The sequence below is a fragment of the Ptiloglossa arizonensis genome, chromosome 11 (genome assembly GCF_051014685.1).
Source record: "Ptiloglossa arizonensis isolate GNS036 chromosome 11, iyPtiAriz1_principal, whole genome shotgun sequence".
Lineage (NCBI taxonomy): Eukaryota > Metazoa > Arthropoda > Insecta > Hymenoptera > Colletidae > Ptiloglossa > Ptiloglossa arizonensis.
Window position 1 is genome coordinate 8106382 of NC_135058.1, and position 23236 is coordinate 8129617.

At 43.5% G+C, this 23236-nt stretch overlaps 3 protein-coding genes across 3 annotated transcripts; 1 reads left to right on the forward strand and 2 right to left on the reverse strand.

Moving 5' to 3' along the window:
• Window positions 1-1163: 1163 nt before the first annotated feature.
• Window positions 1164-8326, reverse strand: LOC143152524 (myrosinase 1). Its single transcript, XM_076322777.1, has 7 exons — window positions 8170-8326; window positions 7721-7836; window positions 7508-7641; window positions 5748-6424; window positions 5070-5220; window positions 4509-4750; window positions 1164-4394 (listed from the first exon to the last, which is right to left on the reverse strand). Exons 1-7 carry the CDS (start codon window positions 8217-8219, stop codon window positions 4262-4264), a joined length of 1503 nt encoding a protein of 500 aa, XP_076178892.1. The 5' UTR covers window positions 8220-8326; the 3' UTR covers window positions 1164-4261.
• LOC143152579 (uncharacterized) lies at window positions 8218-22865 on the forward strand. Its single transcript, XM_076322877.1, has 3 exons — window positions 8218-8295; window positions 8761-8935; window positions 22628-22865. Exons 1-3 carry the CDS (start codon window positions 8218-8220, stop codon window positions 22744-22746), a joined length of 372 nt encoding a protein of 123 aa, XP_076178992.1. The 3' UTR covers window positions 22747-22865.
• On the reverse strand, window positions 10950-15477 carry LOC143152962 (myrosinase 1-like). The gene is made up of 7 exons (XM_076323631.1): window positions 15335-15477; window positions 14980-15095; window positions 14774-14907; window positions 12625-13301; window positions 12360-12510; window positions 11663-11904; window positions 10950-11509 (listed from the first exon to the last, which is right to left on the reverse strand). The coding sequence occupies exons 1-7, from the start codon at window positions 15382-15384 to the stop codon at window positions 11377-11379; spliced, it is 1503 nt and encodes a 500-aa protein (XP_076179746.1). The 5' UTR covers window positions 15385-15477; the 3' UTR covers window positions 10950-11376.
• Window positions 22866-23236: the final 371 nt, after the last annotated feature.

A 23236-nucleotide genomic window follows, 5' to 3' on the forward strand; every position in this document is an offset into this window, starting at 1 on the left:
GAGGAAGGTCTGTAAGCTCCAAAATTTATGTTGGACGGTACCGAGCTACAGTCAATAGGGGGATCTCTTCTCCCATTCTGTTGATCGATGACTAGAGATAGGACCATGCTGCGAATAATCCATGCATAATAATCGAACGCTAGCCACGGGACTCAAATACAGCTGGTATCTAATCATTTCAAATACATGGAATACCGATTACTAGCGAACTTTTCGTTACGTTTGCGTACTCTTCGAGTACTCGACAGTAGAGAACAGAGACACTCGCAGAGCTTTCCGAATCGAGTCGATACTTTTTTCCATCCCACTATAGAAGATGTGTGCTTCAACATCATTGACCAAAAGTCTGTGAAAAGAGAAAAAAATCCTCTAAATTGTTTCTCCATTCGTCCCTTCGACCCAATACCAGTGAGGAACGACGACAGTTGGGTCCAAACGGACCCATAATTTCCCCTTAGCTGCACGAATATTTCGAGCAAGTAAAGTTGCACCGATGGTGTAATTGAACCATGTAAAAAAAAAATATCTCTCTGGGTCAAAGAAGACCCAAACGTGGCAAGACAAGGGTAAACGATCCGTATAGATCCTGTAAGGTTCGGTCTTCGAGAATTCGTTGCTCCGAACGGTTCGCGGTTGCGATTTAAACCGAGCTGGTCGGATCCCGGAAACGAGACTCTTCGACCGCGAGTAACGCGGTCAGGAACTTCGTGGGTGCATGAACGAACCGTCTAACAGTAACATTTACCAACCGATCGTGAAGCTCGCGTAGCGTTGTTTCAGATCTACACGTGGATTTGCGATGTTTTATCGGTATCGGAGCTTATCTCGCACGATGGTACGCTTCTCGAGGTTGCAGTTGTTTCGATAACAAGTAGATACAGAACCGCGTATAGAATACCATTAAACACGGAAGTCCAGATTGGAATCGACACAGTCTCGCGTGTACGCGCGAATTAGACACCCTACGTTTCGTCGTGTTGGCCAGGATCGGAACGACGACGACAACGACCACGCGACGAGGAAAGTAACGACGAGGAGGACGACGGCGACGCGTAATTTTATTTTCAAAGGGAAAACATTCCGTCGAGTGGACGGTTATGCGATATCAGGAGACGAGGAAAAATCCGGGCTCCGAACGCTACAAAAGAGATTAACGACGAGCGTGTACGTGAAATATTTAATGCGACAATCTCTCGTCATCCCCGCGCCTACAAGTTCGTTGCGACGTGCTTTCTTTCCCCGTAATTCCTCTTTATTTTCGTCCGTCCGTCCATGTCCACGTTCCTCCTCCCCCACCACCTCGGCCTCGGTGTCATTTGAAGCGTTTACTCGTTCTTTCCACCCCCCACCCTCCGTCCACCGCCCGTAACTCCTCCCACTCCGGTAATAAAATTAACCGGATATAACGCCACTTCTACGGGCCGGTGTCCCCCGAATTTACTCAGCTCTCCGAACGACGGATAGCTAATCCCTCGCATGGGATTCCAAAGCACGGATTTCCGAGCTACCTTGCATATATTATACATACGTAATATTTACTCTAGGGAACAAGGATTCTTGAGGATACCCGGGCCGCCTTTAGGCCCGGTCCGATTTTATTCCGGGGAACGCTCCGCGCCATGTTGCGACCAATTAGGTATGTGGACGCAGCTCTCTGTGCAAATCCGGTGTTAAAAGTCCGCAAACATTGATTTTTCTGCGCGGAGTATCTGAGAAGGGACGAGAAAGTTGCGTGTAGAAAAGTATAATAACTATAGCCACGGTATTTGTATATCCGAGCCCGGTGGACGGGATTCGCGCGTGTAACCGCGTTTACGTGTGCGCGGTAGCGTACACGAGACCCTAACCGACCGATGTGTCGTGCCGGTGAAAGATAGAAGCATTATTCGCAAAATGTACGATTCGAAAATCGTAGACCGTGAAACCCGATGTTGCGAATCTAGATTATCTGGATCGAATTTCGATTAACAAAATCGTATTTGGGACGACTAGTATCGGTTTACATATGTGCGGTATTCAATAGTGCTTCGATAGTATCTTCGATAGCAAAGAATAGTTTGCGAAACACAATGTTGGTCTATTGCGAGTCTAGGTTACCTGGATCGAATTTGGATTAACAAAATCGTGTTAGGGACGACTAGTATCGGTACTAGAGTTTACATCTGTGCGGTATTCAATAGTGCTTCGATAGTATCTTCGATAGAAAAGAATAGTTTGCGAAACACAATGTTGGTCTATTGCGAGTCTAGGTTACCTGGATCGAATTTGGATTAACAAAATCGTGTTAGGAACGACTAGTATCGCTACTAGAGTTTACATCTGCGCGGTATTCAATGGTACCTCGATAGTATCTAGCTAGAAAAGAATAGTTTGCGAAGAAAGGAAGAAAACGTTTTGTCCTGGAAGTGCTATAATCGGGACAGTATCAATTACTCGCTCAGGAGCTTCGAGAGATCGCCATCGCTGTACCGTTTGGTTAATCTGTTAGTTTTCGAGCATTCGCGCGAGCAACCGTTCTCTAGGTTTCCAACACAGAGCGAGCTGACAGTGCACGGAAGGACTCGTGTCTGGCGTGATTCACAGTCAGCGAGGTGGCTTTGAACGGCCAATTGAACTTGATCCGATTATGGTACACTCGTCCGTGAGGTTTATCTAGCAAGCTCTGTCCTAAGCGCAGCAATATTCGGTATTAAGGCAAAGGGTCCATTCGGAAAAATCGATGACTGAGAGAGACCGCGTGAATATAAATAAGCGTGGGATCCCCTGTGAGAGGGGGGTTGTACATTTTGTTACGGTTACGCGATACGAGCGTGGCATCCGAGTACAACGCGAAAAGAACAACAAAATTTTTATCTCAATGGCCTACGGAAGCGAACACCGTCGTTAACATTTATTCGACGTTGGTGCTTCGATACGATTCGAACCGAAGCCTATGGTACCGAACGGGCAGAGAACTCGAGAGTCTACGAAAATTTTTAGGACCTCCGTCGATTCCCTATACATATCTCTAAAAACATTGTTTACGATCTACATCGACGATAAACGAGATTAAAAGCGAAATATAATATCTGAACGAAGAAAGATATAAAATTCATTATTATTATTCGTCCACGAAGACGAACGATACGAGTCACAAATTACACGAATAGTAAAACAGTTTGGGAGTCTACGAAATTTTTAGAACCTCCGTGAATTACCTATACGTATCTCTAAAAACGTTGTTTACGATCCATATCGATGATAAACGAGATTAAAAGCGTAATATAATATCCGAACGAGGAAAGATAGAAATATCATTATTATTATTTCGTCCACGAAGGCGAACAACCCGGTAATTGCACGAACGGTGAACCAGCTCGGGATTTCAATAATTGTTCACCGTAACTCGAAACGTATGAAAATTCAGCTCAACTATTTTTAATTCGTACGAGACGTAATATTTCTCGGTTACGCTACCGACACACGTTCGCCGCGGGTACGCGATAATGAATCAAACGTATCTCCTCTATAAATCATCGTGTCGTTCGAGTAGAGGCCATTGATCCCTCTCGTACGTGCACCGCCGCGTATCTGTATTCGATTGTTTCGTACGTTTTCGAGCGCGTCCCCCGAAGCTACACGCACAATGCCTCCAGATAATTACAGGAGATTCTACTCGCCAAAGCGCGATCTGTTATTTTCCTTCCCTTTTCTTTTTTGCTGTCTGCCTTGCTGCATAGGAAGCTGTACAAACGAGATAGGCACTCGGGCATTTACAACTCCAACCCCGCCCCTTATCTCTATCCCTTCGTACCTAACGCCTTATCTCACCCTCGGCCAATTCGATCTTCCAATACAGATGGGGTTAAAACGTGGAACGGATGAACGCCCGGCGAATGAACTTCTCTCTCGTAAAATCGTCGGACGGTTTCAACGTTTTCGAGGAGGAGAATCGGAAACGTTACAACCGAGAGCATTAACGCGGACAAAAAAAGAAAAGAAGAAAAAGAAAAAGAAGAAGTGCGTCACCGATGAAACGAGAGAGTGAAATTCGGCACGAGGGGTTCCGAATTATCGCGAAACGCGTTAATTGACTGGTCGACGAGACATTCCCCGACGACGATTATTTATTGAAATGGTCGAAAACGGCGAGTAATAAAATATTATGCGTTAAAATGACGAACGATTATCTATGTACAAATTGCTACGTTTTACGAATTCTTTTTTTCTTCTTCTCTCGAGATACGAGTCTCCTACGAGAATCTTCTCGCGTAGTCAATGATCAGTCTCGGTTTATCACTTTCGGTGTAAGTTTTCTATTCTTTGTAACCTTTTGCCACCACACGGAGGACTTTTTCAAGGTTCGCGTTCTGTTCGGATGGTTGAAGTCGACGGACACGATGCCGAAATGTTCGCTGAAAGGAAAGATTGAAAGACAATAGACAATCTGTTCTTTCGATAGTAACAATCAGAACGATCTCGATCGTCGAACGTGAAACACGTTGGAAAACTCGTGTGTGAAATCTTACCTGTATCCCCGTTCCCACTCGAAGTTATCGAGAAGCGACCATAAGTAGTATCCTCGCACGTTCACACCGTCGATGTACATGGCCAGAAGCATCTCTTGCAGGTAATCGCGATAGTAATCGATTCTATCGACGTCGTCCAGGGATCCAAAATCGGAGAAACCGTTCTCGGTGATGTACATCGGTGGATTTCCATATTTCGACGACAATTGACGCAGAATGTATCGGAATCCATTGGGCACGACCTGCCGAACGCAATAAGAAATTATGGTTCGCGTACAGTCCCACCGTACGACAATTATCTTTGCATCGATCTACGATCGCGATACGTTGATCCACTTTAATCGGTGTATACGTTCAGATACGAAGGAACGTTTCGAGAACTTTCTCAACGATTCTCCACGTAACGATATTTCTCTAGGAAACTCCAACGGTCCCCAAAGATCTATTAAAAAACCGATTCGTTCGAAATCGACGGTGCTAGTTTCGGTTACGAGAAAACGTAAAACAATCTCTGTAATCACACCTCGTTTAACAATAGAATGAGAAACAGGCGATACTTACTCTCAACCACTTGGAGGCAGACGATTTCCAAGAATCGTCCACAACCAGTAATGTACCCTGATCGTTGTCGTGAGACGGAATTTCTCCTCTTTGCCCAGACTTCACCAACTTCGAGGTGTAGTGATTCACCGACAGGAAGTCCGAGGCTCCCCTATTACGGAAATGACAACGTTCGATTTAATACAACGTCGAACCGGCAAACCGATACGAATACAAGGTGATTCGGAAATCGGTAAATAAAAAAAGTACTACGAACGTATACCCTGTACACTCTAGTTCTCGAGTTATGGATACCTTGTACCATGTTACAAAGAAATACGCGGGACATCGTCGAGTAATTTTCATCTATTCTCAAAACGACTATATCTTCTATTCTCAATTTCCTCCAGAGGTCAGATTATCCCTATTGGTTAAATATTTCTGTATAAAACGATTTCCCTTTTCCCTGTGACTTTCTAGCTCGTATCAGAGCGGTCAATTTTTCGCTCATGAATAATATGTAGGGCATACGTTCATGGAACATTTTTCACTCCTCTTAGCGCGAATAATTCATCGGACCCAGGTTCGTGGAACGTTGTTCACTCGTTAGAGTGCGTAGATTCGTCCCTCGAAATACGCGCGCGCGTTTTCGCATCACCCTGTAGATACTCGTATCGCGGGAACGCGATTACACCGTACCGTATGTACTCGATCCATTCGGGCTCGAACTCCGGCAGACGAGACTTGGCGTAACCCTGTTCCCGGCTCTTGGCCGCCACCATGTCCTTCATGCGTTTCGGATAGTCACCGGTCGCTGAGTATACCGGATGCATGGTCCAGCCAGGGTTGAATTCGAACGCGATCTCGGTCGCAGTCGCGTCGTCCGGTGTTTTGGGCATATAGGCGTGCGACTCGACCATCAAACCGACTTCTCCTTTCTGAGTCGCCTTGAACTCCGCCTCGTATATCCTGTAGGCTCTCGCGTGCGCTTTCAGTGCATTGTGGACGCAAGCGTACTCCCCGAAACCGTGGAGCCTTTTACCAGGCGCGTGTTTCCCGTAGGAGTAACCGTTTTTGCAGAACGAGCCAGGCTCGTTTATCGGGATGAATCTCTTCACCTTCCCACCGAACTCCCTGTACACGACCCTGGTGAAATTGCCGAACCAGTCGACCATTTCCGGATTCAACCAGCCACCTGCGTCTTCTATAACTTGCGGATGATCCCAGTGATAAATCGTCAGGAGCGGCTCGATATCGTTCGCCAGGAGCTCGTCGATTAGATTGTGATAATACTTGACGCCGTCCACGCTGACCCTGTCCGCGTGTCCTGTCGGCAATATCCGCGACCAGCTCACGGAGAATCTGTACGATGTGAACTGTTCACCATCGAGAACGAAAGAATTTCATTACCTCGAAGAACTTGCAACCGTTAGGTTGTCGAAACGATTTTATTGGGATTCTGAACCGGTAGAATCGGGATAATTCGAAAGTATCGACTTCGTTCGCCCCAGAAGAGAACCGACTATCGTTCCAAGTGTATGGTTACGTTGTTAATGAGCAAGAACGAAAGAATTTTATTATTTCTCAAAATATACGACCGTTTCATTGTTAAGGCGATTATATTGGAATTCTAGACTCGAGAACCGGGACAATTAGAAACCGTTGACTTTGTTACACGAATAGAGCGGATCTGTGTGTGTGTCTCTATCGTTACCTGTGTATACGAGAAGGGAAATAATTAATTACGTTGAAAAATTAACCACCGTTCCGTTATTGAAACGATTCTGTACGAATTCTAGCCCGATAGAGTCGCGACAATTAGAAACCGTTGACTCTGTTATCTAAATAAAATAGGCACGCGTGTTCCTATCGTTCCAAATGTACGTTCGAGCTGTTCACCATAGAAAGAGAAATAATTTCCACGGGTACCGCGACAATTGGAAACCGTTGACTTCGTTGTCTAAACGGTGCGGAACGGTTTGTTTCTATTGTTCTAAGCACATGCTTGAATCGCGCAGAATTATGTCACGTATCAATAGTCACGGTGCTGGAAACTGTAACGCGGTTGCTCGAAACTCACCACTCGATACGTTACAGGAAACTCCACCGATTCTGATAAACAGAGGGAAAATTGTACGGTGGTAACGTTCGACGTGACACCGTGTAACTTCAATTTCCACGTTATTTAACGGAAATTAGTGTAACGCCACGATGGCGAAAATTTCTTCTTTTTTCGAACCCGGGTTCCAATAATCGTAACCGTTGCTCGTACAGAAGACAGATAAACGCTTTAATATTTTTTGCAACGACAATTCTCGATACCTCGAACACTCGGGAGGAGGGAATCGTTTCGGTTCTCACGAACGTAAACCTGAATCGAGGTCAAGCGTACACACGCGCGCGCGCACACGTCACCGGTGTATCGTAATTTCTGTGTACGAAAATAATATCGTATTTACCCCGAGTTTCTTTAATACGGCCACGTCTTCCTTGTACATGTAATAAGAATTCGCAGCGACGTCGCCCGTCTCGTTGTTGTAGACAAGACCGTTCCTGGAATGGCAGAATCGGTCCCACACACTTTCCGCTTTATCTGCATTGTTACGATACGAGAGGAGACGTTAGAAAAGTTTGCACTTCGAGAGCTGGAAATTTGAATTTTAGGCACTTACCGCTCACGTTCCAGGCTCCCTCTATTTGATATGCGGCTGTCGCAGCTCCCAGGAGAAAATTTGGCGGAAACCTTAGATATTTCTCGTTCTCCGCCACGAATTCGCCATTTGCGATACTAAAAGGAACAAGTTTCGAAAAAGTTGAAATTCGTACGGGAAATTCTCGCTGCTCAAAATCGATACACGACGGTCGAACGTCACCGAAGAAATTCCCTCTTCTCTCTCCTTTTTTCACACGCGAATCGCATTTCGCGATTACTCGACTAACTAAATCACTGTACCGAACACTGTCCTACTCGAGAATGTAAAATAGTGTAACGAAACGATCGTACTTTGAAAACTAAATTGTCGAACCTGTTTCGTAAAACGTTCTCCGAAGGTAACATTACGAGATGGTCAACCAAAGTGCAGGTACTTAATATTTGATCGATAAATCGAGAAATACTCACATGACGAGGAAGAGTAGAATACCCCATCTCGAAGACAGTGTGTCGAGCATGTTGAATAGACACTATAAACGGATGATTCGAGTCACTTATATATTTAAGTTTCATAGGTTATCAAATGAGTCGATAGTACAGTTCACATGTTTCTGTTTCTTTTTTTTTTCTTCTTTTTCTTTTTCTTTTTCTTTTTATTGCATCACGATATTTAATCGCAAACAATTTATTTATACCCGTGTGTCCGTTAACTTCCGCGATTCGATCGTATCCAATTGAATAGAAATTTATTCGTCGGACGCGCGTACCGTGATTCTTGAAACTTGTCGTTCGTCGATAGAACGATCGACCAATGAGCGACTAATCGACAGATTAGCCCGCACGTTGTTCCCTATCGCTCTTGTACGAATCTTGTCCTCTTATTGAATTATTTTGTAACACTCGCGGGTCATCCTTGTACGCAATTCTTTTCGTTCGAAGAGCGAAATCATGTTTATTCCCGATTTATCGTCGCAACTAACCTTCGCAAACTTTTTCTCGCTCGGGATGATACGAGATAATGAAACTTTTTACATCGCGTTCGTATCGCACTCGACTTAGTTTCAGGGTATTAAACTCGAAGCGAACCGTCGTAACGAGAAAATCAAAGGAATCGACAACGAGGAACGAAACAAACGAATAAGTTTAAGGTGTGTTCCACGTCACGGTTCGGGTGTACTCGGCCCGCCGAACTGCGAGAGGAAATCTCGCCATCGGGAAACACGTATCGTGACAGGTAATCTCCGCGCGATATTCGACTCCGTGGTTATATATAAGCGGGATAGAAAAATACACGCGAAGAGGCACGAAAAATTTTGTTTTCGCCCTGGGACACCCCACCCGTTCTCCAATTTTTGTTTCTCGATATTCTGATACGTACGAGACACGTTTGTGCACGTTTCACGCAACGTATCCAGGTGGCTCGAGTTTACGACAGTTTTGGAAGAAAGTGGATCGGATGGAGTATACCACTCCCTGGATACGATAGAAAACATTACACGCCAGGCCCTCGTCACGCAAGGATCCGAGTAAAGATAATTCCATCGTTCGAACGACAGTGATTTGAATGCACCGTGCGGATCTAAGTGACACGTGATCGGAACACGTGTTCTCGGCACCAGGTGCGAAAAACTTTTCCCCTGTTCCTTCCGATAACGTCGAGATAACATCGAAACGTGATGGTATTCTCGACACATAAATCGCGTACTCTCGATCGAATCATTCCCAATCTTTGACTCTTCGATAGATTAGAAATTTGTTTCGTCGTGTATTTACGTTCTATCGTATCGTAACAGCTGATCGATTTGAAAAGAAAAAGAAGAACGATCCAGAAAGGCACTGTTAAAATTACTGAAAATTTCGACTCCATTTACGATCTACGTTTCTTTGTGGCCAATTTTACGGTCGTGCGTTAAGAAAAATTCTATATTCGTCACTGAATAACGTAATACACTGCCCACGAAACGGAACTTCTCGTCTCACGTGATAGACACGTTTGTTAAATCAACGTTATTTTTATCTCCGTGCGAAATTCGTGCAATTAACCGACATATCTTCGTCGGTGTAGCTCTCCTCGCGTTTGTGTTCGATCGAGAACGCCTTAAAAGCGTTAAACAATCGAGATCGGTATTTCGGGATCTGTGTGAATTGTTTAAAAGCAGAATTTTCGGGTCGCGGTCCCTGCTCGAATCTTGTACCCGTTCGAACTTCGAAATTGAAATTTTAATTGGGCCGCGCGTCTAAACTGGAAATTTATCGACCCGCCGTCGCTTGTTGCGTTATTATTCAATCGATACGGTTAGTACATGCTTCGATGTAGTGGCAAACGTGTAATACCTTTTACTCGCGGGCTAATCAGCTCCGCGAGCACTACGAAGATCACCAGTGTACGTACGTTCGAGAATTTTTATCTCGAATTCTGATATTGCTCGTTTCGATGTAGCTGGAGAACACGGTTAAATCTCGTACACTTGCGCGTAGTTCTCGACCCCTTAATTGAAATATGATTAAGCAATGTTGCCGCAACAGCGAAACTTCCGACTGCGTTCATTGTCAGAGGTAATTCAGCTCTTTCTTGCGGCTAACGCGATGAAAAAGTTTTCACTCCTTGCACCGCCGGGTTTCGGGTCAATGCAAGGGAAGTTCGGTAAATTGAGCCTCGCTGATTGGTTACAATACCAACGTACCGGTGAACTCGCTACACAATCCGAGCTGCGGACGAAGCCCACTTCCTTCTTTCACGATATATACTCCCGTTCGCTTCGATCTCGGACCACGTTGGAATCGTTTCGATATAACGCAAATACACGTTTCGCGGGAACGGATCACCGTGTTAAGAATTCAAATTATCGTTGAGAAATTGAAAAATCGGTAAATGAAACTATCCCTTTCTTCTTTCCATTACGACATCTCCGTATAGGCAAACGATGAATCTACGAACGGTTGGAAAGTAACGGAATAGCGAAGAAACGAGTCGATAGTCGGTGCAATTACGTTCAAACTCTTCGATTTTAATTAATATTCTTTATAATACTGAACTATCGAGTAGCTTACCGAGGAATACTGTATTTGCGAATACAATTAAACTTCCCGATTTTAATATTCTTCACGATTCTTTCCATCGAGTAACTTGTCGAGGAGCAGTGTATTTATTTGGAACACTTTATCGGTGAACAATACAATTACGAGAAACCGTAATTACCAATATTGTTTCGGTTATGGTGTGGTAAAGAAAAAAGAAAAAATTGATAAACGGATTCGAAGATTTTATATTCTCGTACTGTTGTGTTTTATATTGTATACAAAATGTACAAGCTGGCAGTTTTCGAACTACGAATCAATGTATCTCGAGACGTACGATTTGATTGGAACAATAAAAACGAGCGAGAATTGCGACTTGAAATGTACACCTGTCTGCGTGTGAATGTATGCGCGTGTATACGACGAAACGAATCTCTTCTCTGTCGCGTAATTCAACGATAAGGATTTCTTTTTAAACGGTCGAGCACATCGTGTCCGCGATCAATTTTTATTAAATATTTCTATCTCTTACGAACTAAATCGGTTTGTTCGTGATCGTTTGATCCCGCAAAACTGCACAATATATTGAAACGTTTGCAATGATCGGTGAAAAATTGTGAGCGATGGCACGCAGACAGTTGTGGCTTTCTTATCGTCTTAATGAGTGTACAATGTTGCCGGTAAAACTTTTCTAGTGTAAGTAACTGCCTTCCACCAAAACGCAGAGTCCTTCAAGGTACGTGTTCTCGCTGGACTCTCGAAGTCGACAGCCACGATACCGAAACGTTCCCTGGAAATTTAAATTAAACTATTAATAAACGCGCACCCACGCTTATCAACGAACACCTATCCGAACTAACCTCAATGTTCCATTTACGGAACAATTAAGTTCGCGACGCGTTGCGCGATATTTAAAAATCATAACAACCGACGAAGGAATTACCTGTATCCTCGACTCCACTCGAAATTATCGATAAGCGACCATAAGTAGTATCCTCGTACGTCAACATCATCGACATGGATGGACAGAAGCAACTGTTTCAGATAATCGTGATAGTAGCTGATTCTATCCAAGTCGATGAGCCCTCCATAATCGGAGAAACCGTTCTCGGTGATGTATATAGGTTGATTTCCGTAATGTTGTTTCAATTGACGAAGTATGAATCGCAAACCTTCCGGTGCAACCTACCGAGGGCAATAAGAACTCGATTATCTTAGATAGGAGAGTATGATCGTGAAACGTAATTAATTCGTTCCAACTTGTGAAGCCTGAAAGCACGGTGAAGAGAATCTCGGGCGTGTAGAGTTTCGAGAAATTCTAGCAAGTTGTCACAATTTGTCTGAGAATTATCGGTGCGACAGAAGCATCAACCACATTCTAATATCTATACATGGAACATATCTTTTTAATCTATTCACAGTGACGTTGAAACTTTCCACTTAGAAATTAGCAGATACTGTTGCGGCGATACGCGTCACTTGTACACCGGTACCATTCACGTGTTATCAAATCTGTAGATAATCGTTGACAAACAATTCTCTGTGGACAATTCTCTATTTTCCAAATACTTTCGAAACCATGTGCCCTTACTTCCTTCGATTTATGCCAGACACAAAACCACAAACGTGTTATTATTTACCTTCAACCACGCGGACGCTGAAGATTTCCATTTCGGATCTGTTTCTTGTTTCAATTGCATATCGTTATCATGGGACGGTGCCGTGCCTTCGGTACCGGGTGAAACGAGTCTCGAGGTATAGTGATTCACCGCCAAGAAGTCCGAGGCACCCCTAATTCGAAGAAAACAACGCTCGTGGTAACATACTCCCGATAAACAACGAATACGAATTCGTGTCTCGTGAGTTTCTCACGAATGTTAGAAATCGAATAGAATTCCACGATACCGTATGTAGTTGATCCATTCGGGCTCGAACTCCGGCAAACGAGATCTCGCGTAACCCTGTTGTTTGCTAACGGCTGCCACTATGGTCTTCATGAGTTCTGGATAATCACCGTTCTCGCCGTAGAACGGATGCAGGGTCCAACCGGCGTTGAACTCGAAAGCGATCTCGGATGACATCGTGTCGGACGCATATTTAGGCATGAAGGCAGTCGTGCTGAACATAAATCCGACCTGACCGTTCTGCGTCGGTTTGAACTCCTCCTCGTATATCCTGTACGCCCTGGCGTGAGCTTTTATCGTGTTGTGGATGCAGATGTACTCCCCGAAACCGGGTAGCCTTTTCCCGGGTGCACTGACCCCGGTTGCGTAACCGCTCACGCATATAGAGGTGGGCTCGTTTATGGGGATGAATTTCTTCACCTTGTGACCGAACTCTTGGAACACGACTCTAGCGTAATCGCCGAACCAGTTCACCATTTCCGAATTCAACCAACCGCCAGCTTCTTCCAGGATCTGGGGGTGATCCCAGTGATACAATGTAATGAGCGGTTCGATACCATTGGCCACTAGCTCGTCGATTAGATTGTGGTAATACTGGAGACCGTCCGCGCTGATCTTGTTCGGGAATCCTGTCGGCAATATCCGCGGCCAGCTCACGGAGAATCTGTACGATGAGAACTGTCGACGATCGAGAACGAAAGAATTTCATTATTTCGTTGAATAGGCATTGTTGAATCGATTTTCTTCAGACTTTAATTCTAGGGTATCTCGACAATTAGAAACTCTTTGTTGTCCAAAGAGAGCTACGTGTGTATATCGTTTTAAGTGTACGGTTAAATAGTCGATGAGAGAGAATAACGAGAGAATTTCGTTACTTCTCAGAATACAATTTTGTACTTTTTCGAATTCTAGACCGATAGAATAATTAGAAACCGTTGACTTTGCAGTCCGAATAGAGCGAATCTTTGCGTTTCTATCATTCTGAGTATACATTATGTCATCAACGACCAAGAATCCTATTGCGTTGCAGAATTTGCAGTCGTTTCATTTTTGAATCGATAGAATCACGACATTGGGGACTGTTAAGTTTCTTGTCTAGATATGCGCGTTTCTATCGTTCTAAATATATGTTTGAATTGTTGACGACCGAGAGAGAAATAATTCGATTACGTAAATTTAATATTTGTAAATTTGTCTCGTAGATTTTATTTAGAATGCAGTCCGATAAAGTTTGCTAAACGATTGTCGATTTTCAAGCGCTGGTGGAACGTTATCGAGCGTGTCTATTTATCTAAGCACGTGTTCCAACTACGCAGAATTACGTTAAATATTAAATATCGCACATTGTCCCAAGTTGTACCGGGAAATGCAACGCGTGTGCCCGAAACTTGCATCACCAATAGCGATATTTTTAACCAGCGATACTTTCCCGCGCAATACGTTTCGGGAAACTCTCCTACCAATTCTGATGAGCAATGAGACAATTTTCGAGCGACGTTTGATGCAGCGTCGCGTAAATTGACTTTCCAAATCGTTTAACATAAATTCATGAAACGCGAGAGGTGAGAAAATTTCCATTCTCCGTGTCATCGCGGCACTTTATAAACACCGATGTATCGGCGTTCACCGTGAATCTATGGTATTGTCAACAAACGTGAAGTACTTCGCTCGCGCGAGTACCGACTACGATTAAACATTTATCGTAGATAATGTACGGACACGAATTTGTAATTCAATTTCTTCGAATAGAAAATATTCATATTGAGTAAAAATTGAAGAAATTTCGAATGTAAACTTTGTTCCTTGAACTTGAATCAATTTCGCGAACAAACCTGCGAAATTTTATCAAAGACCGCGTCAAACGTGTACCTTGCAAATATACCGATCGGTTTGGTAATAATTTACGTTACGTTTACGATAATTAATACGTAGCACGAGTAATTTCTTTACGCGTAATACTAAATCGTAGAATTTAACAGTACTGTAATCAATCTGTCAACACGTCGGTATATATGTTACTTTCCTAACGCAACTAGCGTCTTCGTGTTAGCACAAGCGAAACAAATATACACCGTACATAAAGTGTATACGCGAATTACAATTACGATAGTTTTGCGTGAAAAGATTCTCATGAATCAATGGCTATTTACCCCGAGTAACTTCAAGATCTGAACATCCTCCTTGTATTTATGGTAAGAGTCTGCGGCAACATCAGCCGTACTGTTCTCGAAGACACGATTGTTTCCCAGATGGCTGAAACGGTCCCAAATACTTTCTCCTTTGTCTGTGTTTTCGAAATACAAGGAGGAGCATTAGAAAAATTCGAAATTGGGAGATTCGGGTACGAGCTACCTACCGCTCACGTTCCATGCTCCCTCTACTTGGAATGCAGCTGTCGCAGCTCCCAGTTCAAAGTTCCGTGGGAACCATAGATAAGGCTCGTCCCTCGACACAGGTTCACCATTTGAGGCGCTAGAAAGGACAAGGTTAGAGAAATGTAGAAATTGAACGAGCAACGGTTCGACTTAAAATCAATTTTGTAGAAATGTTAGGTGTACTGGTAGATCGGTACGATAGGGGACTCTATCTGCTCTTTGAATAGCAATTATACATATATCGAAATAATATTTAATCCCAGACTACTCTAAATTGTAACCAAAAACCTAACTCTCTGAGTCTATTTGTTGTATCGTTGAGATAAGATCACTTACACTGCGAGGGCAAAGAGAACACAAAATCTCAGCGAAAGAGTCGCAAACATGTCCGCTTAGAAATTAGTAGGCACTATTGCGGTCATACGCGTCGTTTATATATTGCTACTTTTACGTGTTATCAAATCTGTAGATAATCGTTAATTAAAAATACATGTGTTATCGTAACATACTTCACGTTACGATAATATCTGATCGCAAACTAAATTATTAATTTACATGATTTCCATATATTCGAAACGCATACAACATATCCCACCCCTCCTCCCCGATACGAACGCATCAACAACTATCTGCGTTTTCAAATACACGTAAAGCCGTGCACGCTTTATCGTTCCAGTTCACGGATTAAACAATAACGTGAACATCGAATCGATGAAAAAGTTCCCTTTCGTTGTAAAAATCGAACGATACCGCTTATCGTCGGGGCGATTCTCTCATTGTAAACTTTCGGACACTTTGAAATTATCGCGCATCTTCCAAGTACCGTAACGATTGTTTGTTCAAACTTGCAGCTTCATTTGGAGCAAACAACGCCGACCTTCGCGAATCTATTCCAAACTTGTCAGATACGAGATAATGGAATTTTTTCGCCACGCGGTTTCTATCGCGCTTTCGGCTTTGTTCGCGGAATATTAAAGTCAAAGCGAACGATTGCAATAAGGAAACAAAGGGGATTGACTGAGAGGGATAAGACGTACGCGCGCGTTTAAAGTGTGTTGAACGGCGCGTCGGAGGTATTCTCGCCCTCTTGAGCCCCGCGAGGAAATCTCCCCACCGAGGTACAAATATCGTGACAGGTAATCTCCGCGAAACATTCGGCTTCGAGATTATAGGTATAAACGGGATAGAAATATATACGCACGGGGCACGTGAAAAACTTTGTTTTCGTCGAGGAGACCGCGTCGCGTTTTCCATTTCGTGTTTCGTTTCTCGATATCCCGATACGAGACATATTGCGTACGTTCGCTGTAGCGCACCAGAAGGCGCGGGTTTACGACAGTTTGCGAATAAAGTGGATCAGAGGGTATCCTCACCGGATAGATGGAAAACATTACACGACCGAGTGCTCGTAACGCGTGGATCCGAGCAAAGATAATTCTATCGTGCGAGCGACAGTGACGCGTACGTTACGTTACGTATGTAAGTGACACGTGATCGTCACACGTGTTGTCGGCACCGAGCGTGCGAAATTCGTTCGAAAGGCGTGGGATCGTACCTTGACGGAAAATACGAAACATCGTTTCGCGAATAATCACCGTATCCGGTGGAAAAAATAATTCCGGCCGGTGTTTGTATTTTTTGAGAAATGTAATAACTCGTAATGCTTATTTTTTTTTTTATGTGCAATGCTTACTTTTTTTGGAAAAAAGAAACATCTCGCTCGTTCGATCGAAATTCTCATACGCAAAATCGTACGGGAAATTTAACGGTGAAATATTTTGAAAATTATCGACGACTTTTGAAAGGCACATACTCGTGTATCTTGGAAATTATTTTTCGAGTCATTTTTTTTTTCCTTTTGTTCGATATCTTCCGATATTTGGATAGATTCGAATTTCCCTGTATCGCGTGATTTAACGAACATCCACGGTGTATTCTACATTTCATTGTCTCGTGCCAGTTGTCAAACAATGCTTGGTAAAAAGCTGGTAATTTCACGTGTGCTGCGAAACGATAACGAGGTTCGAAGTTACGAGAATTGAACGTATTAACGTGCTACTTGGACAAACGATCGGACTGGAAGATAGCTTTAAGCTGGGCTTTATTTGCCAATTATCGTGCGCATGGGCTGCAGTCAAAATTGCCCTTATCGTGCCACCTACGTTCGTATCGTCGGCTAAACGTATCTAATGCGTCGTCGTTACATTTATACATAGCGTATGTATATACGAACAGCCGGGTTTGTTTAATCGAAAATTCTATCAACCGAATCCACCGAGTTCAAAAATACCGATCCTCGTTCGTTTCACCGTGCAATACGAGTGAAAATAATTATCTTCTGCGACGAGAAAAAAAAGAAAAAGAAAATATGAACGGAACGAAAGACGCTGTAAATTTTAATACCACCTCTTTAAAATCGCGTTGCGATTGCAACGAAAGCGTCTATTAAAATATTCCAAGGTTGCAAATATTCGGTGCAACCTTTTTCAGCGTCGCGTTTTCCACGGAAGTGCTACTTGCTGAAGAATTCGTAAACCGTGACTTTCTCACGGAAAAGAATTTATCGATGCACCTCGAAATCAATCTAAAGATAATGAAACGACAAGATCGAGCTTCTCTCTTAAAATCTACTCGAATGCCCTCTTGTACTTCTCCATGGAAACATTTTTGCGATTATTCGTATGTCCTCGCAGACATTCGTATCTACTTTTCGGTCGATCGATGATGCGCGAAATAATTTATTTTAATTAAAATTATCGAGTGTTTTATGGTACAAGCGATCCACTGACTTATCATAAAAGTGTATTGTCGCTCTCGAGTGATTTACGATAAAGAACAATTCATTGGCACCTTACTCTTTCGTTCCTTACATTACCCCGTTAAGTTTCGGTTCTCCTCCTCTTTCCATTTACCAACCATAAATTTTTTACACCGAGTAACCTCCGTCCTGCGTATTTTCTTGTCTGCGTCGTTCTCCGTTAATTATCCACATTTTTATTCGGCATTTATTGCGAATACATTACGGGCCGCTATATTTGGAATATGTATCGTAAGAAAGCAACGGTCTGATATTAGTTTCAACAAGAAAATTACTACTTTCGCGCGAGAAAGAACTGCCTTTACCATAACACACAAGTAACTTACATAATAAGAATAATTATCTACAAAAGCAGTTGTAAAATAATTATCTACAACTAAGAGGATAGTAGTAATTGGCACGTTTAAATTAAATTTAAACAGCTTCGACCAAAGGTCGAGAAACATCAGATTCGTATTATCGTAGTGTACAAGGCGTATCGCGTATACGAATGTAGACTCACAGTGCATAGATAGCACTCCCTCTCAAGTATGGTCATGTATTCCGGAATCACTCTGTGTAATTCTACATCTTGAGAACAACGGAGTGGTCGCGTTCGTATCGTGAATCCGATATCGCGGTTCTTGGCGAATGGTTACTCAGTCCGGTGATTTGCCTTTCAATTTCCAAGAAGATATTAAAATCCCTTCATCTACGATTTATTGTTCCGTTAACACGTGCCGTAATCGACAGCAAGACAGCTCACAGCCCTCACCGTTGCCCCAAACGCTGAATTATCTTTTCAGAGACGTGTTGCGTAGAAACTTTCTTTCTGATAATTTCCAGAGAATACAATCGAACCGTACGAACGTGGACAAGACTCGCCGATAGTCCTTACACCTTTGGCTCGATTTCCTTACCCACGAGCAAGTACGATAGGGGTGAAGATCAGCTTAAAGTAGTCCACGCGGTCCGAGGAAGCTGCGAGCGGTCGCGCCGGGCCAATCTGAAAGCTCGTCGAGCGGGAAAGAACGAGGCGGCACACATCAGGAACGTGTTTCCACCCGCAGTTTTTCGTTCTTTGTCCGAACTCAACTCCACGGAGGGGTGTGCGAGTCAAGGATGTGCGTCAGAGGGTGGACAGCAGCCCCGTGTTACGACAAAAGGGCGGAAATGCGGAGGCGGCGGAATGGAGCGAGAATCTGGTAGGACGTAGCCACCCCCTTTATCAAAGGCCTTGGCACTTTGCCACGTCGCACCGCATAATGAAGCAGCACGTTGGGCTTCGGTTATAGCGGCGCCGTGGCTTGTGTTTTGCCTTCCGTGGAATGGTTTATTGTGTCGCGAACCCGCCGCCATCCCCCGACCGTCCCTGTGCCACCGCCGCCCCCCGCGTTGAAACACCGCGCGCTCGCGATATTCGCATCGGCATTCGCTGGCTCGCGCTCACGAGGCACGCTAAACAAAGGAAGCACGTGTAGACTGTAATAGGTGTTATTACGTATCCCTGACAACGAGTGTTCGTTGTGTTCTGATTGAATGTACCGCGCCGGGAATGTTAATGCTCGAACGGCGGTAATTTGCGTCGACGAGAAAACTGGGGGACACACACGCCCCACTCGTGCGACGACTTTCACCTGTCGTCGTCTTTTGTGGCGGGCCCTCTACCAACCGCTCGCCGCTAGAGGGAAAACTCGACCGCCGAACCGTTTCCCGCTAAGTTAATAGGTTGTTCGATAAGTTTCGTCTGTTCAATATAGTACTGTTGTGCTACAATACTGTTCAATGTAGTACTGTTGTTCCACCGTACTGTTCAATGTAGTACTGTTGTTCCACAGTACTGTTCAATATAGTACTGTTGTTCCACAGTACTGTTCAATGTAATACTGTCGTTCCACAGTACTGTTCAATATAATACTGTTGTTCTACAGTATTGTCCGATGTAGTACTGTTGTTGCACAGTAGTATTCAATGTAGTACTGTTCAATAAGTATATTGGCGAGAGCTGGCTTCTTCTAAAGGTGTGTGATGAAGGAAAGGGGGAGCGAGAATTGGAAAAGGAAGGGAGAGTGTTTCCCAGGCCTGCTAGTAGGACTCATCACTAAGGCATCCTAGTAGACTTCTGACTTATACACCGGGACATTGCGAGATCGTATATATACCGATCGGAGCTGGTACCGAGAACTTGCAGGAAACGATAAGCGGTAGGGGTTGCCCTCTGGTGGCGAGTATGGGAGGTGCCGCCACAATACCGATCCTTTACCGACTACCGTCTAATGTCCCGGTGTATAAGGTATCCTTGGCACGACTTACCGAATCTACCAGGAAGGGGATGTACGAGCATCCCTGTGCAGGCCCCGGGACGAAACGCTTCATCCCTTCCGTATCGCGCGCTCCCTTTCCCTTCATCTGACCTGAAAACAGCTACACTCTCATCTCGCGGTCTCGTCGTCGATCGATTTTTCACGCGCCGGATCCACCGTCCGGATAACCGAATATTTCGCCGAGTTGTGCCGCGAGTACAAAGAGGCCGTGCTCCGGGCGGAAAATATCACCAGCTCGAAGTCACATCCCCGACTGTGAATCACAACGGACGAGCATCCCCCGTTTTGACCTCGCGCGAGCTTACCCGTCTATCCGGGAACGGATAGCGTATGCTCGCAGCTTTACGGTTACGTCCCACGAATACAATTGCCGGAACGGAACGTACACGGAGAGCTGAGAAACGAAACGACCAAATTTTTCCAAACTGGCCTGTACTCGGATTCGGTGGACTCAACGTGGACAATCCGGTTGCTGGGCTTCCCGTAGAAGACGACACGAATATCGTGGAACGAGTAACCCGAATTTGTGGCGCGTGCGAAACACTCGACCTGAAACTCGTGAGACGCGAAACAGGGAATCGTTGGACTCGTGCCACCCCGATACAGGTGGTTCTGGATCAGTTGGGACTCTACGATTTAGTTCAAGACCAAATGGGTCGCGATACCAGGAAACAGATTAGGAGTGGAACTCTATACAGATGGTCTTGGACCTCTGGATTAGTGTACCAACGGTCCCAGACTAATGAAAATTATATAGAGAGAGTCCCATATTGATGAGAACCGTGCACAGAGAGTCCCAGACTAACGAGAACTATGCACAGAGAGACCAGACTGACGAGAACCGTGTACAGAGAGATCCAGATTAACGAGAATCATGTAAAGAGAGACCAGACTGACGAGTCTACCAGAAAGGTAGACATCTATCCAGAATTCTGGACTAACGAGGACCATGTACAAATAGTCCCAGACTACTGAGAGAAGAAGTTGTAGAGATGATCCTAGACTGTCTAAACCCTGTGCAAACAGTACTTGACAAGGACGACTGAACTCAGACGAACGCGAAAGCTATTCTAAACTTTGATTGATCTAATTCGTATGTCATTCTAAATTCCAGTCATACGCCAATCTAATCTAACTTTAGTGCGCTTGAATTTATCCAATCATTCATATTCACTGATAAGAACAATTTCGGCGTTACATTTGGGAAAGATAATCTTTCTCGACTTACACGCGTACGTTACCAAATAAATGTACTACTTAAATACCGCATAAGCCTCACCGATGAATCTACAATTTAGTGTACACGTAGGATAAAAAGCAACTTCTTTCAGAAAAGATCGGATACCATGTGATCGTTCGAAATTACGCGAACCAGTTTTTTTTTCTTCATTGGCAAACATCGAAATTACAAACTTCGAGACTATTTTTAACTCTCATCTCGTTATCGGGTTACAAGTAGAATAAGTTGATTTCTCTCGGCCGAAACTTTCCATGCATGTATAAAAGTTACTGCAGACACTTGAGTCTCAAATAGCCCAGAGGAGATAACGTAAATTTTTCAAACGATAAGATAAACAACGGTTCCTTACCTCAAGAGGAAGATAAATTCGTAACAAATAATACGAATAAATATTTCGTAAACGTAATGTTGGCGATAAAGTTTTACGATTAGAATATTTTCACGTCGCGGTGGTGTTCCGTTTCGAGAAACGACTGGCCGAGTTTAACGATGCTTCGTTATACTCTTATTTCTAATTTGCCCGTAAAGTATCATATTCCTTTATTCCTTGTAATCGGATTGGCCGCTGCAACATCACGAAAAATGTTTCTTCGTTAGCGGAAGATACATGCGCTATTCCAACAAGATATTTTCAGAAGAATGAGCAGAAACCGGGTATCTTGACTGCGATGGCCTTACTTTAATCAGAGCTCGTTAGCGAGCTAACAACTGTACACGCATGCCTTTCTCCGGGTCGTTCAATTTAACCGACGAAACCCGCATTGTCCCCTGAAACTTAACAACATTTCCTCGTCGCTTTCGTTTTCTCTTACCTGAAATATTAATATTAATTTTCTAACTTCAGGGTTCGAAATTTTTCTCAACAATCGTATTGCAGATGCTTAAACTGAAAGCAATTATTCGAGGTTTTCGAAAAGTGTAAATTAAGAATGGAAATTTATATAACGATGAGCCATTTTAATCTACGGACGAAGTTTATCGCTAAAAGTGTGTTAAATTGTAAAAAACTTAATCACTCTTCCAAGTGATTCTTCGATATTTTTATTTGTGAAAACAAAACGTTTGCAAGTATTACAAATAATAATCGAAAGAGGGTACTGCCACTTTTGATGAAATACAGGAGAAATAATCGTAAAAGATGTTCTCTTTAGATTATTTCTACCGTGGTAGAAAAATGTGTAAAATACATATCGAATAATTTATATTAAACCATGAATATCTAAGTTTGAGATTTCGGTGCTTCTAATTCCCCTGTTTTAAAATCTCAGCTTACCAGCCAGCTGACAAAGTGATTATGCAAGAGACGCGTCTACCATGTTTGGCACTTCTAATTACAACAGGAGAGGCTGTACTTCGGAAGTCACCGACGAAGTGGAAGTCTCCTTAAAGGTGTCTGAGACGTTGCAGAGTTCGAGTTCTTCTCCCTCGAAGTTTGCGGAAGCCGTGGTGTTGCGTATCATCGGATCATCAAGGCGCAGGGAACAACAAAAAGTGTTTTATCGTGGTGTAAAGCATCTGAAATAATTTGCCCGGAATGTGTAATTAATTTCGAGACGTGTAATTAAACGAACTGCTGTAACTTTCGCGTTCCTTTTACTTTGAGTAAGTTATTCAAATTATCACATTCCGCGGAATTCTTCTTTGGGTATTTCTTATTCGTTTGAAAAATATTCCTTTGATGACACAATATTAAAATATTCGTAGCAAAATATCACCGAGTAAACGAATCACTGCGCTTCGGTTCGTTTTTCGTTTTATCATTTCGTGGCCTGGTCATAAGTCTCCACGAAATGTAATTAACCGAAACTTGAATTCATAAAAACTTTCATCTCGTGTTGGGCCGTTAACATTTTTATCGCAGAATAAATTAAGTGGAA

Excerpts from the sequence above, each read along its gene's own strand:
- LOC143152579 (XM_076322877.1), top strand. The coding sequence starts at position 8,218 with ATGTTGAATAGACACTATAAACGGATGATTCGAGTCACTTATATATTT. Across the intron at positions 8,296-8,760 it reads GGTTATCAAATGAGTCGATA|TTTCAGGGTATTAAACTCGA; the intron begins GTACAGTTCACA and ends CACTCGACTTAG. Across the intron at positions 8,936-22,627 it reads GGAAACACGTATCGTGACAG|CTTACCAGCCAGCTGACAAA; the intron begins GTAATCTCCGCG and ends TTAAAATCTCAG.
- LOC143152524 (XM_076322777.1), bottom strand. The coding sequence starts at position 8,219 with ATGCTCGACACACTGTCTTCGAGATGGGGTATTCTACTCTTCCTCGTC. Across the intron at positions 7,642-7,720 it reads GGGAGCCTGGAACGTGAGCG|ATAAAGCGGAAAGTGTGTGG; the intron begins GTAAGTGCCTAA and ends GTAACAATGCAG. Across the intron at positions 6,425-7,507 it reads CCGTATTAAAGAAACTCGGG|TTCACATCGTACAGATTCTC; the intron begins GTAAATACGATA and ends GATGGTGAACAG.
- LOC143152962 (XM_076323631.1), bottom strand. The coding sequence starts at position 15,384 with ATGTTTGCGACTCTTTCGCTGAGATTTTGTGTTCTCTTTGCCCTCGCA. Across the intron at positions 15,096-15,334 it reads GTTCTCTTTGCCCTCGCAGT|CGCCTCAAATGGTGAACCTG; the intron begins GTAAGTGATCTT and ends TGTCCTTTCTAG. Across the intron at positions 11,510-11,662 it reads GAGTGGAGTCGAGGATACAG|GGAACGTTTCGGTATCGTGG; the intron begins GTAATTCCTTCG and ends TTAAATTTCCAG.